The 16,864-nt window shown below is 43.0% G+C and overlaps 2 protein-coding genes across 2 annotated transcripts in view; one reads left to right on the top strand and one right to left on the bottom strand.

Moving 5' to 3' along the window:
- arhgap35a (Rho GTPase activating protein 35a) overlaps positions 1 to 15,255 on the top strand; it is a 61,453-nt gene extending 46,198 nt beyond the window's left edge. The window contains exons 3-7 of the mRNA XM_070829621.1: positions 1,608 to 1,749; positions 7,447 to 7,524; positions 9,247 to 9,378; positions 10,863 to 10,968; positions 13,009 to 15,255. Of these exons, the coding sequence (XP_070685722.1) occupies positions 1,608 to 1,749; positions 7,447 to 7,524; positions 9,247 to 9,378; positions 10,863 to 10,968; positions 13,009 to 13,495 (945 nt within the window). The 3' untranslated portion in view covers positions 13,496 to 15,255. The remainder of the gene's footprint in view (positions 1 to 1,607; positions 1,750 to 7,446; positions 7,525 to 9,246; positions 9,379 to 10,862; positions 10,969 to 13,008) is intronic.
- Positions 1 to 16,864, bottom strand: part of tmem160 (transmembrane protein 160) — a 133,087-nt gene that overhangs the window by 40,397 nt on the left and 75,826 nt on the right. The window lies entirely within an intron of this gene.

Genomic DNA, 16,864 nt, shown 5'->3' on the forward strand with positions numbered 1-16,864 from the left:
GGGCAACAGTTGCTGACTTGCTGGGAAAGTCTTCACTTGTTTAACCAAGATGTGCTTCAGCACAGAGCCTCAATCAGCATCTCAGGGGTCTTGCTGAATGAAGAGCAGACTCTTTCAGTAAGCCAGTCAGAGTTATTAAGTTATGTTTGGCATTTTGTTTTACTGACACTTGAGCACCCAGTTGACTGGTGATGCAGCGACAGTGCTATTTTTCTGCAGTTTAATACAGAAAAACACTGAAAGAGCCTGAATGATACTGGATCTTTAAGGCCAGTGCCGATATAAACACTGACACAGAACAATATAACATCACATTGACCAATATGCTCTTTTGCTTTTACATACATTTTTTTTACATACTTTTACAAACATGTTTCTGAATGTCTGAGTAAAGATCTTTTGCAGCAGAACAATGTGATTTATTATTAAATCTGATTTAAACAGTACTGTTGTTACAGCAAACATTAAATTATAAGTTATTTTGAATTTTAACTAAGAAAGAAAAGGAAAAAAACATAATAAATTTAAGTTAAGAGAAATTCAAAATAAAATATGCATGGGAATACTGCCAATAAAACATGTATTTGCTGCTGATTACTTTTCCATCTCTTGTGCAGCTCCCAACATACTAATGATTTATCTGTAATAACAATAGATAATGTATAACAACAGAATAAATTCACCAAAATGTTGAAACAATAGGCAGTGCAGAAAAAGTCCAGGTGAGCCTTTGATGATCTGCTCAGTCTTAATTAGTGTTTCACTACCACTGTGAGTGAGTGTGTATATGTGTGGTATGGAAAATGCTTGGTGGAGTGCAGTGAGGCCAGTATCTAGAGCACAGGGCTCGCCGGGCTCCTTCTCTCTAATGAGCACTCCTCTGCTGCTTCTCTGTGTCTGTCTGTCAGGCCTGCACTGCTCCCACAGTCCATGTGCCCAGCCAACCATGCATCCCTGCCTCACCACCCTTCCGGCCAGGGCAGAGCCTCAGGGGGCTGACAGACTTACTAGAGATCCAGGCCTCAGGGGCCTTCAAAACATTCCCACTGAACACCATTAAAACGCCGTTCAATTACCTCTGATGCCTCAGCCATACGGAGGCAGGCAGAGAATGTTGCAGGAGAGGTCTCTAAACAGGAGAATAACAGGAGTTAGAAAGTAATTAAACAACTGATAAGAGAGTTGGATTATCTGAGAGCTGCAGTGCAGTAGAGGGAGAAGAAGAGAAACATTGAATGCCAAAGCAAGGAGGGGGGTGAAGGGTGAAGAGACCAGAGCCATGAAGGACCTGATGTGTATCTCATGTTGCACAGAACAGGCTTAAAGACGGAGGAATGTATGATCGCTTATCAGTTTAAGATTTGGGGAATGTGCAAGATTGGTGTGTGCATGGGTTCATCCTTTTGCTCAGGTGTTTTTCACTTATAAATAAGGTCATGGTCTATTCGACCTAAATCAAGTAATTTCACAAACATTGCCTCTAGGCTTGGTGTCATTTTGGACATGTTCTCCAGTGTTAATGCCAGTCAGCCTCACATAATGTTGACTTTATTTCCCAGAGTGCTCCCACCAATCTGGTCTCTTTTCTCAATGTTTTTTTTTTCCAGAAACCACGACCCAAACCCAGGCATTCCATCTCAAAACCCATCGAAAGCAACTACTTTGGTATGCCACTGCCCACTGTGGTCACTCCTGAGAGACCCATCCCAATCTTCATTGAGAAGTGCATCCGTTTCATTGAAACAACAGGTGAGAATCTGATTTGCTTTACACAATAAGGAGTGCTGATGCTCAAAGGCATACAATTTGGTGCAACACAAGCTGTTGTTTTCACTCTTATAAGTACTAGATGTTTTAAAATTATTTCAAAGGATCCATTCTCCCTCTGCGTATGTTATACCTGCCCCCTTTGATCTTGCTTTTTTTCAGCATTTTGTCCTTATCTTAATCCTGCCTGGTGGGATTGTTGTGTACTGGGGTCTTCACCGCTAAGGTTGTGATTCTGTCATCCTCCTTAAATCACACGCAGCCTTTGTGTCTATGCACACGCGCCCCCGTGCTTTCTTTTGAGTCTCCATTATTCTTTGTTCAGGTTTGATAAATGGTAACGCTTGGCTGAGTTTTAGGCTTTATAGACGGCCTCCTCCAGGGACATGAACCAAGTTGGGGTGTTGTGATGAAATCCATAGGTGACACAGGTTCCATATTTGTTTATGCATATTACTTAATTAACGCTATTCGCTACTGAGGGTTTGTGTGGCTTCTGTTTGCTGTGGTTATAGTCACAGTGTTTTGTCCTAACTTTAAAATTAGTCATCAAAGCCTTATTCAATGTTCAATGTGATGAGGAGAAAAGCTCCTCTCCTCTCCTCTCCTCTCCTCTCCTCTCCTCTCCTCTCTGGGAGTACTGGGAGCACAGATGTGGTCGGATAGTCTCTTCTAACCACACTACCCTGTTGCACAGATGCCAAACCCCCTGCTAGGCTGCTCTGGTGCCCCACTGCCCCAGCTTGCCTCTCAGTCTGCCACCAGCTGTTACACTAAACCAGATGAGACTTAGTGCAGAGTCGATGTGTATGTATAGATATTTGTACTCATCTCTCTATTCTTGGCTGGGCCCTAACCAGGATTTTAGACACTGAAGTTATACTGAAGTACTGAGTCACTTTCCCGCACCTCCACCACCAAACATCTCAACATTTATTGAGACAACATCTTTTTATAAACACATTAGCTGAGAAATGTTGATGATGATCAAAAGATCCCTGCATGTGACATCGCAAGTTGGGCCAAAACTAAACAGAGCATTTTTACACACATTTACTGAAAGATGGAACAGTAGAAAGAGAGAGAGGATGGTCTTTTCTCACAGTTTGAGAGTTTTGTAGACATGCCGTGGACTCAGATATTTATGTTGAGAAGACATAGTGTGAAGTGTGTTTGTATAATATGTCCCCTCATGGACCTGTAGAATAAAGCAGACCAGTTTTATTTTTTAAAGGTCTAGATGTTGTTTCAAAGAAAAAAATTTGGTGGCATATTACTGAATTGATTATTTATTTATTTCAAAAGTATTGGATCTAAAATATTGGAATCAGCCAAACAAAAAGCACTAGTTTTGAACTGTCAGTTGTAACCTTCTCCAAGGATACTTAATCTCCCAAATGTCCACAAAAAGCTAGAGGGGACATGACATCAATAGTAGCAACTTGTGAGTTGCGTTTGAGAAAGCAAGTTTGTCAAAACATTGCTGTTGCTTACTGACATGCCAAATCATTTCACTGTAATCTCTGTCCTGATTAAGGACTCTGTATTTGTGGATTACTGCAGCCTTAAAAAAGCATCCACTGCTTCCTCTGTGCAGGAGTGTAGGGGCAAAGCTCTGGATGACAAGGCATCATGTTAGATTTCACCTCATCCTGTTCAGATGTTCACTGGAGCAGTCACAGCACTTAGTTCTGGATGAAGGAGGAAACTGGTTGAATTATGCGTTTATATACATACACACCGGTGTGTGCATACATGAGGATGAATGCACAGCTCCTCTAGAGGTGTTTTCCACCTCCTACCATCCCTCCCTCTTTCCTATTTTGCCTTATTCTCTGTTTCTTCCTCTTCTCCTGCGTCCTTGTTTCGCTTACTTCTTTCTCCTGATCCAGTCATTCTTTTCCCTCTGCCCCTCCGAGTACCTTCACTTGTCAGATTTACTTTCTTTCATCTTCCTCCTAACCCATATTTCTACCTCTTCCCGTCCTATCGTCACCTCTCTCAATTCACCGCATTTTTCTCTCTCGTGCTATCCCCTCCATCTCCTTTCCCCCCTGCGTTGCTCTCCTTCCTGCCGTCAGCATGCTGTGTGTGTGTGCCAGAGTGTGTTTTAGCCAAGGGGTTGCCAGGTAATGTTCTGCCCCATCGCTTCCTCTGTCCGATCAATATCACAAGGTAGGAAATTGTGAGAATGTTTGGGCTCAGCTCTTTTCCGTGTGTGTTTAGCTTGCATCTGTGTTATTTGTGTGTGTGTGTGTGTGTGTGTGTGTGTGTGTGTGTGTGAGAGAGAGAGAGAGAGAAGTGTAGCCCCTCACATCAGAACCAATAAGAATATGTGGACAGAAATATTTTTTTTTACATACGAACACGGTACAGAATGGCACACCCACGCAAAAAATTACTGCAACTGGAAGGGGAAATTAGTGACAATGTGCTACTTAGTTTCGCTTGTGGTTGCTCTTAGTCCGACTTTACTTATCCCATATCTGCGTCTACAATCAGTGGGTATAATTGTACTCACAGGAAATTACCACACAGCGCTGACACTATGTTTGTCACCATAGTGTGAACTGATAATGAGTGACGTTGTGAGGCTGACCCTGGAGCTGCAGCTTTGACCTACATCCTTCCCTTTTCCCTCTTTCTCAAAAACAAATACTCACAGCAAACTCAAACCAAAACCTATTGTTCGTGCCTCTCTTCCTATCTGTCTAAATGCCATTTATAATCCTCTTTTAGACTTGTGTTCATGTTACGTCTGAAAAAAAAAAAAATGCTGAATGGTCTCTGTGATGAAAAATAATTTGTTGTAGACAGACAAAGCCAACTCTTTGATTTACCAGTTAGAAACTTTGTTCTATGGATACAACAACCAGTTTTTTCTTATTTTATGTATTGTGGAGGCATATTTTGACAACATGATTCACTGGAAGAAAAACTCTTATTTTCTGTTTTCATATTTTCTATTCAAAAATCGTGTTTCTTTGTTGCTTCTCTTAATTGTGCTTCATAGCTCACTCCCTTTGTCCTTGAGAATAATGGGACTGAATGTGGTCTTTTGTGTTATTTTTATGCATTTTTGTAGAAAAGCAACTCTACAAAATCAATCCGTAGTGACTGCTGTTATCTCTCCTCCGCTCTGGCTCTCTCTCAGAGCGGTAGCCGCAGTGTGCTCGGCTCATGGGTGCCGAGGTGATGAATGTGTGTTAGCGTGTGCAGGCATATCTGCTGGCCGTGGGAGCCTCCATAGCGACGTAAAGGGCAGCACCCAACGACTGCCTGTTTTCATTGTGAACTATGAAATCAGCCTCTGGGCTGCTGCACTCAGACAGACGCTGGGGTCTGTGCTGATGTGGGATCAGCTGGAGCGTTGTCGGACAGTAAGAGGCTGCAGCCGCTAACTGCAGGAGCATTTATCAGGCTCCAACGTTGTGTGAAAGCAGGTACACAGGTGTGTTTTTGGTCACTTAAATGATGTTGGAAGCTGTGAAGTCACCTTGATGGTTGTAGTTTCAGGTTTGCACTTCCAGTTGTTGATTATAGCTTAAAAGAAGTTATAAGATAAAGTTGAATTTTCTGACCACGCTTAAGAAGAGGATGTAGATTAAACATTTGTTTGCAGCAGGAAGTGCTGATATTTACGTTGACCCCAGGAAGTGCTAATGCTTTGTTTGACCCCAGAGGAAGAGGATGCTGTTTTCTGCTGTTTTGGAGAGCTCACCTTACCAAAGCTCCTTTTTCACCATCTTTATCCACTAACTTTTCTTCCCCTCCCACTGCTCCTCTAACCTCCATCTTTTCTGTGTTTTGCTGTTTCAAACACAGTCCCTATCCCTTTATATATACCTCTTCATCTTAATCCCTTTATTTTTCCCCATTCTCTGTTTCATCAGCCTGACCCTCACTGCTATGTGTCCTCACACTCCCCCACTATCTTTCTCATACTTGGGTGCTTGTCCTATTTTGCCCCTATATCTCACTCTCTCTCCCCACCGCAGCTACACTACTCCCCTCTCCCTATCTCTCCACCCATCCCTGTTTTCCTAGTGTCTGGCTAGAAAAGCTTTTGTGGATAATTGATTGGTAGAAGGGGGAGATCGATGCTGTATGCCTTGACTGAGAGCTCTCTCATTTCCTCCATGCCTCTCTCTATCTCGCCCTCTTTTTCTGCCACTCCCTGTCTCCCTCACTCCCTCTGGATTGCTCTTTGTCTCCCTGAATCGCCACCAAAGTGTGAACGCAGAGAGAGTGGAACCTTATCTTATATAAATGAATGAAAATGAAGTGACTCACACCAGCTATCGATGTGCCTTTCCTTTCTGTCACTGTCCCGCTTTGACTCGGTGTTTTCACTGTGTGCGTAAGTGGATATGTTGCTAAAATACCACACTGAAGGCGTTATTTACTGCATCACCACAGTTCTGTTCTTTCAATTTAGTACATTAACTGAGATTATATAGATAACTGATATAATATGCTAAATAAAAACTGGGCTGTCGAAAGCATGTTTTCTGCCTGTTAAGTTCAAAAAAGTGTTTTCTGCCACTAAACTTGAAATATTTTTAAAGCCAGACAATATCGAAACCGCAGTTGTGCTTTTTCTTACAGCAAGACAAAAGTTGAACATCATGTGAGGAGATATTAGCTTAGTCACTCAGTAGTTGTCAGCTCGACAAAAAGATCAGGGATTGAATTAAAAGGGTCTCCCGGAGTTATGAAAAATCAATGTGGGAGATTTTTAGCAGCTCTTAACACTCTGAAACTGTCAACTATATTAGATTATTGTAGAATGGGTTATTGCTGTGAACAGCTAATAAAGTCCAACAAGCCTCCCTAATAAGTATTTAATTTGCTGCTTCAATCAAACAGCACCTGCTGCGAGCCATTAAAAGTCTGGAGAAATACATGTTCAAATAGAAAGTAGGAGGGACAGAAGGCAGATTTGTGTGAAAAATAGCAGACTGTTGCATTCCTGCTCTTATGTGTTGTAGTGACGAATGGAGAGCTCTTGTAAAGTTTCCTTGCATGCATCTTTGAATTTGCTACAGTATTAATGTCGTCTGAACTATTAAATGGACCGAAGTTGTCTATAACCTTCTCAGTTTCAGACCCAGTCTCTTCTGCTGCATTGGTCACTTGCTGCTCAAACGAGCAAAAAGCGGTGCTGCTTCCCCTCCGTTTTCCGCCACAAAACCTTTTGTAAATATGGACACAATTTGGCTGTTGAGTGTCTAAAGAAAGGCTGCAAATCTTTGTTAAATATCCTCCTGGGAATAAAGTTGGATGTGAGAGGAAAAGCACATGGTTTCTGCAATTCCTCAAGTCATTTTAAAGTGTGTGGCACTAAGGTGGCCTCAGCTTGTCACAGTGCACCAGTGGGCTCTTAGCAGGCCTGCAGGAGTGCTTTATGGGTTTAATAAATAGTGCTAATAGTATGTTTAGATGGAATGGGACATGGGGAGAGGCCATTAGAGCAGCGTACAGTAGCTCTACTTTCAGCCCTTCAGACTGCCTCTGTACTCCACATTATGATATATCAAAGGTCTCTTGGAGGTGATTGACTAGCTCCTATAAATACCATACTCGATACTTATCCAATTAAAAATGTAACTCATGAAATTAAAAGTAAGTTAATAACATACCTCTTTCTCTCTCCCCCTTTTTCTCTCCCTCCACCAGGGTTGAACACAGAGGGCATCTACAGGGTCAGCGGCAACAAGGCAGAGATGGAAAGCATGCAGCGGCAATTTGATCAAGGTACGTTACATTCCGGTCACAGTACTCTCACGTACACAAGTACAGTTGTTCATTCTTGCTTCAGCTGCACACTTACAGGCTGGGTGTGAAGAAAAGGCCATGAAGATGTGTGTGCATGTCTGCTTCTCTCTGTAACAAGCCTGGCTCCCCTTAATTAACCAGGGAGCATTAATTCCACAGATGGAATTGGCCTCCGTGTCCTTTTAGACTGTAGAGGTTCCTCCTCAATATTTTACCTGCTTCTGTGTGTGCATAGGTGTTCACACACACACACACACACACACACACACAAGTGCTCCCAATGTGTGTCTCCATGCGTGTGTCTATCTGGTGTGGGCAGTTAATTACCTCCAGATTGGTTTGGTTAATGAAGCATGTCGCTGCCGAGATGGATGGCAGAGCAAGATGGTCTGTATACGCGTGTGTGTACGCGCGCATCTACGCCTGGTTGACGTTAAATCCAACTCAGTTAATAAGAGTTGAAGCCCCGCATTGAATCATTCTGAGCCTCGGGCCAATGGGACAAGACAATTACAGGAGAAACTACAGCGTAGGTGTCTCCTATCCATACTGAAGATGGTACTTCTTCAGCTCCCTGAAGATTCAGATAAGTCATTCCAGGAGAAAGCAGCATCAGAGACATTGTACTTTGGAAACCCTCAAAATGGGAGCTCTCCTCACACTGTTGAAGAACTTGCTAACTGTATCATTTTTTTTTTTTTCTTGCCTCTCTTCTTTCTACACATACTACCTTTGTAAAGTAGTTATCAGAAAATGACTTTTTTAATTAAGTCCCCTCCTCACACACACATAGTCTCTCTAGTGCACCACTCTAGTGGATTTGCTCTCTGGCTTGTCTCTCTCTCTCTCTTCTAATCTACTTTAAAATTGTCTACAGTTCATTGTACTTTTACTTAAGTAAGTTTATTTACCAAAATGATCAGAGTGTACATCACCTGGTATGCTATTTGTTATTTATCAGTATTAATTAATAATATTAATTGAATAATAATAATGATAATGTCTAGGGCACACCATAATTATAAATGGATAAAACCATCTAACAATGTGTCATTGTACATTGTAATATCTTTATATTATGCTGCAGTACATTTTCTGAAAAATCAATAACCAGACAGAAATGTCCGCTTTTGATCCAAGAAATGTGATACGTGACGAATCAAAGTACTTTATCGTATTAATGCAACACTCATATAAAAGTCCATTACTTTCAAAAAACTTTCTTGTTCATTGATTTGTCAAGCAACCATTTTGTCTTGTTGAATATATGCAGTTTTGGTTCAGTTAGCCTATGTGGAATGCTAATAATAATAATACCAGCTTTTCATTGTACTCAAAGTTCATTTGCAACACAGAAAAGAGCAGAAAATAGAAAGTCTAAGGCAGGTAGAACAGGTGAGTTTTGTGTTTTGTTTGCTTTTATTTATGTTTGTACATTTTTCATGGCATTGTTTCAGACAACTACCCTTATGTAACATTCCTAGATGTTATAGCCCAGTCTGTGGTTGAGTGAACGTTTCCAAAGCAAGCTTCCCCACAGTAGCATTATGTAGGGCTGTTGTTTCTGACGTATTTAGAAAGGGTTTGTTTTGGCCACCTGTCTTATTTACTGTATGGATGCAAAATAGTGATGTATATATTGTGTATGTGTGTTTTGTATTTTTTGTAAATGTCTTCTTTCTGTTGTAATTTCCTTGCCAGACCACAACCTGGATCTGGTGGAGAAAGACTTCACCATCAACACAGTAGCCGGAGCCATGAAGGCCTTCTTCTCTGAGCTGCCTGAGCCTCTGGTGCCCTACAGCATGCAGGGAGAGCTGGTGGAGGCCTTCAGTAAGTCCTGGGGCTCCGGTGTGTGGGGACATGGGGCAAAAGGCTGTGGGGAGAGTTCCGAGGTGTATTGGATTTTGCCTTAAATCCTTTTTCCCTTCATTGTAATGTTTCTTTAACCTAACAAGCAAAACTCTTGCAATCTAAATCCATCCATGGGGAGAATTGGATTTGCTGCTCGGCGAGGAGCTGGAGAACGGAGGAAAAAGGGATGGAGGAGAGAATATTTAAGGCTTCGGGAAGGAGGATGTGGGGATGATTGCACATGACGGAGAGATGCAGGAGCACTGAGGATAACGGGGTCTGAATGAAGTCATGAGAAAACAGTCATATGTTAGATAAACGAGGGTGCTCCTGCACTCTCCAAGGCCTCTCTTTCTCTCTTTGTGTCCTGTAATCTGTCGGAATGGAGATTTAAGGCGTAGCTTAGTCTTGCATCGCACTAGAGAGATTTACCCCCAGGCCGCAAGGCTGCTGTCACTCACTGAGCTCTGCCTCTGTGTGTGTGTGTGTGTGTGTTTGTGTGTTTTAACGGCCCCAGCGAGACCCCTCAGCCGTGACAGAGACCTGATAAAGCTCCTGCAGTCTGTGCCACAATAGAGGCAAAAAAGAGGGAGTGAAAAAGAAAAGTGAGGTGGAGTTGGTGAAGAAAGCCTCCATTCAGTTGAAATTGGCAAATTGTGTTTGGCATTTTGAGAATTTGAGCTTTTTTTAAGAGGTGGATAAAAAGACAACTGTGGAAAAAGCTGGGTAGGTGGATTTTAGTGGATACTGTGATGGTGACGTTACTTTAAATAAGCCATAAGAGCTTGGTTAAGTTTTGATGATTGATGATGGATGTACAGCAGGAGGAACTGAGGCTGTGTGAAGTCACCGCGCCTCAAATCTGTTTTTGATCCACGCTGACCTCATTGTGGGAATACAAACTCAGATTCTCTGATTGTAAATCATGTTTGTGATGTGGAAGAGAACATCTGCTGTTCCCACTGCTGCTCTCTGCCTCGCTCACATTCACACAGGATGGACTGTGTTAGCAGGTGACGTCAGCTTTTCTGACTCACTCCTCACTGCCGTCAGGCTCAACACACCCAGCGTATGTGTGTGTTTGTGTGATGGGTGTATGTGTGGTATGTCTCTCCTCTGCAGTGTGTGTGATCTTTGTCTGATGATTTTTTTTTCTTTTTTGAGAATTGTTGGTTGGAGTCCTTTTGAATTGTGTGTGCGTGTGCGTATTCATCACTGGGATGTGTGAAACTCGTACTGCTGTAGGATGAAATCACTGTGTCTTGCACAGATTTTTTTTGAGAGCTGAATCCAATTGCCTTCACTACGCTCTTCAAACTCTCCACTGCTCCATTGTACTTCCTCCTCATTATTCTGTACTCTCACTCCTGTGCCATTTTTTTCTCCCTCAGATTCCCCTAATCTTTTCTTTCGGCCACTTTCCTCCTTTCTCTAACCTCTCTTCTCTGTCTGCCACCATCCAGAGATCAATGATAGAGAGCAGCGCTTCCAGACGATGAAGGACATTCTGCGCCGCTTCCCCAAGGAGAATTACGAGGTCTTCAAATATGTCATCAGCCACTTGAACAAGTGAGTGAGTGACGGAGTCAGAGATGACCTCTGACAGCCCTGCTGACTACACCGCCGGTCACCCAGTCAAGTGACTTGGTGGTGACATCATTGAAACTAACACACTGACAGAATAGAGGTTGAGTCATGACCTGTGTTAATGCAATGGCCATTTAATCTCCGTATATATGTGGGTGGTAATGGATGTTGCAGTTAACTGTATTTATGTATTAATGGCTGTGTCAGCATAGGTATGACAAAGTAACTACTGTGCTCCAAAAAGACAGGAAAACGTTGCAGTCTAAATTCAAACTATGGTATTATGTAGAACAGTGGTTCCCAACCTGTGGGTCAGGACCCCCAGGAGGTCCTAAGAGAAATCTGATGGGTCACAAGATGATTAAAGGAATCAGAGAAAAAAAATGGATGTCTGGCACAAAGACTGTTAATTTTTTATTGTCAAATAAAAGATACTTTGACTTCCTTCAAAATGAAGGGTCACAAGTAGATGTTGCCTCATTTGAAGGAGTCCCAAGCCCAAAAGGTTGGCAACCACTGTTATAAATTAGGGTGGTCCGATCAATCGCCCACCAATTGTTATCGACTGATATTCGGCTATGGAGAGGTGAGTAGAGGCATGATGAGCTGATGTTTGCTTTTAGCCTCTAAAACGCAAACGCACTGACTTAAACAAACAAGCAGGCAAACCAGAGAGATGGAGGTTCTTGGGGGGGGGGGGGCTGTATAAGTGTGGGGTTTTATCTGGTAAAATCCTCCGTTGTTACTGGCTCGGACTACTGAACAGACGCTTTCCCAGAGGGGGCTGACTACAAAGTCCAGTGGGTCTAGATCACAAAGATTAGTGGGTTAGGGAGGTATATTGAGCCTAAAGCCAGAGTTGTAAATGTCACAAATGTGGCTCTTTTTTAATCTGACTAGATCACCACAGTGACTTATGCTGCAAATTTAACCTAGTCTGAACCAGGTTATGTACAGAATTTCGGCTTAAATCGGCTATAAAAAGTGCCGCCCTCTTTTCCCTGATGATGTTCTTTATGAGTGAAGTAGATTCTGAGCTAAGAGGATTTGTTATATAGGCAGACCTGTTGAGCTGTACGTTAGTGATGCCACTGAACGAAGCCGTGCAGTCACAGTAGTGCAAACTGTATGCGACATGTCATCACAGCAACCTGCATGCACTCAGTTGGTGATGGAGAAAATCTCAAATATTAATACACACAAACAAATCTTACACAGCAAAGCATCCATACACTTGGAATTGATTTTTGTTGCCTCACCATGTATAATTTATTGTTCTAGCTATGTGCACATTTAGCTTTTAATTTTGATTTCATTTTATTTTTTTCATTTTTATTTGTTAAGTTGTGAGCCTCTCCCAATCACAAAGTGCGATGGTTTAAGTTTGGAGAGAAATACTAGGAGAGAGAGTCGAATATGTTGCACATCCCAATAAATATGCTAATCAATTATTCTTGATTTAGATACTTAATATACAATGTCAAGAATAGTTTGATGAATAAATAATGGTACACAATAAATAGAAGGCTCCAAATGGTCCACATGGTTGGTGGTTGGTATCAGCTGATATATGCTTCCAGTGATCTGTGATCAGTCCCACAAATCCTGATCGGGGCACAAACCAACTGTAGTATACTTTGTATCAGAGATATATGTTTATTATGTACATATATTTATATGATAATATGGGAAAAACATAGACTGTTTCCTCACACAAGCTGGAAATGACAATGTGAGTGAACTCAGGACACACCCCCCCACAGGCCTGATTCCTGAGCTTTATGTAGTTCGTAATTAATTAGTGTAGTTTTTATAACAAAAGTGTGAACCTACAGTTTACACCTGGGATTCTTCTCTCTAACTATCTCAGAAAAAGGACACCCCTGCTGTTTTGATATTTTATAGCATATTGCCATATCACAGCTAATCACAGCAGATTTAGGTTTTGATCAGCAGCAGATCATGTGACGCATCCTGTTGTTGTAATTTTCTGAGCTCCTTTTTTGTTTTTTTGTTTCCCAGGGTGAGCCAGAACAACAAGTTGAACCTGATGACCAGTGAGAACCTGTCCATCTGTTTCTGGCCCACACTGATGAGACCAGACTTCACCACCATGGATGCACTGACTGCCACCCGCACCTACCAGACAATCATCGAGAGCTTCATCCACCAGTGTGCATACTTCTTCTACAATCAGCCTCTGGTCGACGGCCTCCCCGGCTCCCCCACCTCCACACTCTCCTCTGGGGGAGGTACCTCGGCGTACTCCTGCATGGCTGGAGGCTACTCATCCTCGCCAACTCCGTCCCCGACTCCCTACGTCCTCCCCGCCACCCCTCCTGTCATTCCACACTACGGCCCTCCTATCCACCACCACCACCACCATCACCACCATCAGCATCAGTCCCCACCCCACTCCCCACCTCCTACACCCCAATCCCCGCTCCCAGCCCTGCTGCCGCCCTCCCTGCACCCCCACCACCCTCCTACGGAACAACACACGCTGTGAACCAGGGATCAAGGGAAAGAAGAAAAAAAAAAAACGAAGACGGATAGCGAGATTCGGAGAGAGATTTAAGGGTTCAAAAAAGAGATTTTGAAGTTTGGGAAGGAACTGAAGAAGATAAATAATTGAAACGAGAACAGGAGGTAGGAAGAGAAGTTGGGAGAGATTGAGTGAGATGCAGTATGTACAGGGAGAAACCTACACGTTTGGGAGAAGAAGGGGGCGTTTGGACCTCTGTTGCTTTCAGAAAAATGGACACACACAAGGCACAAAAGGGGAACACTGAAGAGCCTCTGAACTGGCAGTATGATCTTACTCCTTCCTCGCCACTTTATCCCTTTGTCTCTCAGTCTCAGTTCATCTAGACCTGCCCACCTTGCCTTATAGAGAAACTACACACAAACACACTAATGAAGAGTGAGATGGTGCCAGTAACAGTTAAAGGGACTCAGGGAGGGACTCAGAAGTAAAGTGCAGAGGGAATGTGAACTAATGTGTTATGCTGGGATTGTTACATCACACATGCAAACAGACACACACTTGACTCAAACTCCCAGTGTGGCCAGTGTGCCTCCGACAACCATTCCCCTCAATCCCACGCCCTGTAGCTGTGCTGGGAATTTGGTGGCTGGCACAAGTTTTTGCAGACTGACCCACCTGCTGTACCTACTTGGAGGCCCTGGCTGGGACAAAGTGGAGCAGAGAGCGAGTCCTGAACATATGTTTGTTTATTTCGCCCACTGTACAGACGACTTAAGGAAGAAACGTGTGCCACTACTCACCCGACAGGATGCTCGGTCCTCCGCATTCCTATCTATCGACCCCTCAGCACAGCCACACACATGCAGACAAATTGAGTTTCAGTGGAGGCAGTATGCCAATCACAGAAGAAAAAAAAAAAAACTCTCAACCAACCGGATCTGCTAGGCAGTAAATTGGAGCAAAGGATTATGGGGGCTCTCACACCCGTGACATTCTGGAAAGGCTCCTACTTGTTTCTTGTTTGCTTCAACCTCATGGCTTTTGTAAACATGTGAAGAAATGAGCTTGAAAAGTGGATATTTTATTTGGTCTGAGTCCTGATCCTACATTCCCACTGTCCAGTAAGATTTTTATTCTGTTCTGTTATTCTTCATTTGACAAAATCTTGGGAAATGCAGAAAAAACCCGGGCCTATCACTCAGTGAGTGGCCTTGTGTGTAAGTGTCTGTGTGACTGTCTATCTGTCTCCGTGAGCATGTATCCATGCTTTTTTGTTTAACCTGAATTTCGCTGTATTAGGCAGATAGTGGGAATCATTCCAGGGTTGGACCTTCACCTGTCATGTTGCTTCTTCCACACTGTGGTGGTTTTACGAGCGAGCCAATGCTGCAGTTTTCACAGTAAGGACCTTGTTCAAAAAGCACTTTTCTGAGCACTTTGAAGGCACATTTTAAATTGGAGCTGCCATGACATGACAGCCATCGTTCACTTTATTGTCAGTCCACCCTACACTCTATCTCTCTCTCTTTCTCTCTCTCTCTCTCTGGGAGCACACCACTGACATCTAGAGGAAGAAATGGGTATTTCAGCCATAACCTCACCCCCACTACTGCATGGGCGTAGCACCATTTTCCTACTGTGGGTTTTGTAGCATCAGATTCTATTAGGTGCAATTTTTTTTTAAAGATTTGTCATCATTGTATGTCAGGTAAAATAAAGTTTGGAGCTCATGAAGTGTAAGGGTGTAAATAAGATAACAGCAATTTAAATCTGGTACAAATCAGTTGTAGGCACAAAGCATGTGGCTACATTGCAGTTGATTATACATGCAGTGAATAAAATCGCCTGTCTTTCTTTTGTTGCTAGTTTCCATTTCACCAAAGCACTCAGCTTTTTGTAAAGGTGTGTGTGCCACTTTCCAGACACTATATTTGAGTGGAAAGAAATGGAAATTTAGGAGACTGGGATATAATGTAGCATTACAGGCCTGAAAGTAAGTGCTGGAAGCAATTCTCAAGCTTTGACAGGTGGGAGGCTTTTTATCGTTGAAATTAATTGATAACCACTACTCCAGGCCCCGACACGCAGTCTTCGTATGACACAGCATTATGCTTCTGCAAAAGAGACTCAAATCTGCTCTCGGTGGACTCAAAATCTAATTTGGAAGAGTGTAACCACTACACCAGACTGTGTCACTGTCATGCCACCACGTCCCCTAGTCATTCCCTGTCCAAGAGAGACAGTTGGGTCTGGGAGAGACAGCAGACCGAACAGACAGTCCATTCATCCGTCTGCATGACTGGAATGGAGCATCACAGAATTCCTCGGCCCAGCCTGCTGTTACCGTAGAAACCAGCGAGATGGGGCTCGAGGAGATCTGCCGAGCCCCGGTCGAAGCGGCTTTTGTGAAGTGTGTACGTGCACGCAGATGTGTCTCTGTGTTTGTGTGAGCTTGAGAAAGGGTGTGCGCATGTGAACTTATGCGTGTTAATGTTAAGCAGATGCTCACCAAGGTCACTTATTCTGTTTGACACTGAATTGCATCTCTGCATGTCTTCCCAGACTGTCCTCTGTGCCCAAAAAGAAAAAAAAGAAAATCCTTTTTAACCAATCACTGAACTCTTTAAGGAGATTTCATCAGTCTACACTACCTATTTACCTTGTGTGTGTGTGTGTGTGTGTTAGAGGATTTAAGAGTGTGTGTGTGGGTGGGTGGGTGGTTTTTGAGCTAACATGCTAGCAAGCTGCGCTTGGCAGACGGCCAGACACCAGCGTGATCCAAACAAACGTGAAGGAGAGGAATGCGGCTCTCCTTGCGGTCATTACCCCGCTGTGTAACCCTGTTAGCTCGTCCAGATTACACACACTGATCCTCAGAGAAAGTGGGAGCGAGATGGGGGAGAGATTTGGTAGAGCGAGAGGGAGGGAAGACGGACAGAGAACGGGTGAATGGGATCATTATTTGGGAGTCGGAGGGAGGAAGGAGGGGTGACCACTGGTACTTGTGTGTGAACGTCGGCCAGTGGCGTTCCCTGTGTATATCAATGTGTTAATACTGAACTGACTGTGAGGCAGCCAAAGACTGTGGAAAAAAGGGTCGAGGGAGAGAGAGGAAGCAAAGTGGCAGTTTAGAAGAACAATTGAATTAAAAATGTGACTTTGGTTCAGCGATAATATGTGGCTGCATTGCTTTTTCTTTTCTTTTTTTTTCCTTTCTTTTGCAACAATGGTGACAGATGTCTGTTAAGTTAAAATGAGAAACAAGCAAAACTATATTCAAATGGTTGTTTATTGGTATGTTAGGGGGTCTAACACTTTGCCCTTTAGTCAGTGGTGATAGAAAAAAAAAGTTTCTTTTTATGTTTTATTTTAATAATTAAAAAATACAAA

This window comes from Pempheris klunzingeri, chromosome 4 (genome assembly GCF_042242105.1).
Source record: "Pempheris klunzingeri isolate RE-2024b chromosome 4, fPemKlu1.hap1, whole genome shotgun sequence".
Taxonomy (NCBI): domain Eukaryota; kingdom Metazoa; phylum Chordata; class Actinopteri; order Acropomatiformes; family Pempheridae; genus Pempheris; species Pempheris klunzingeri.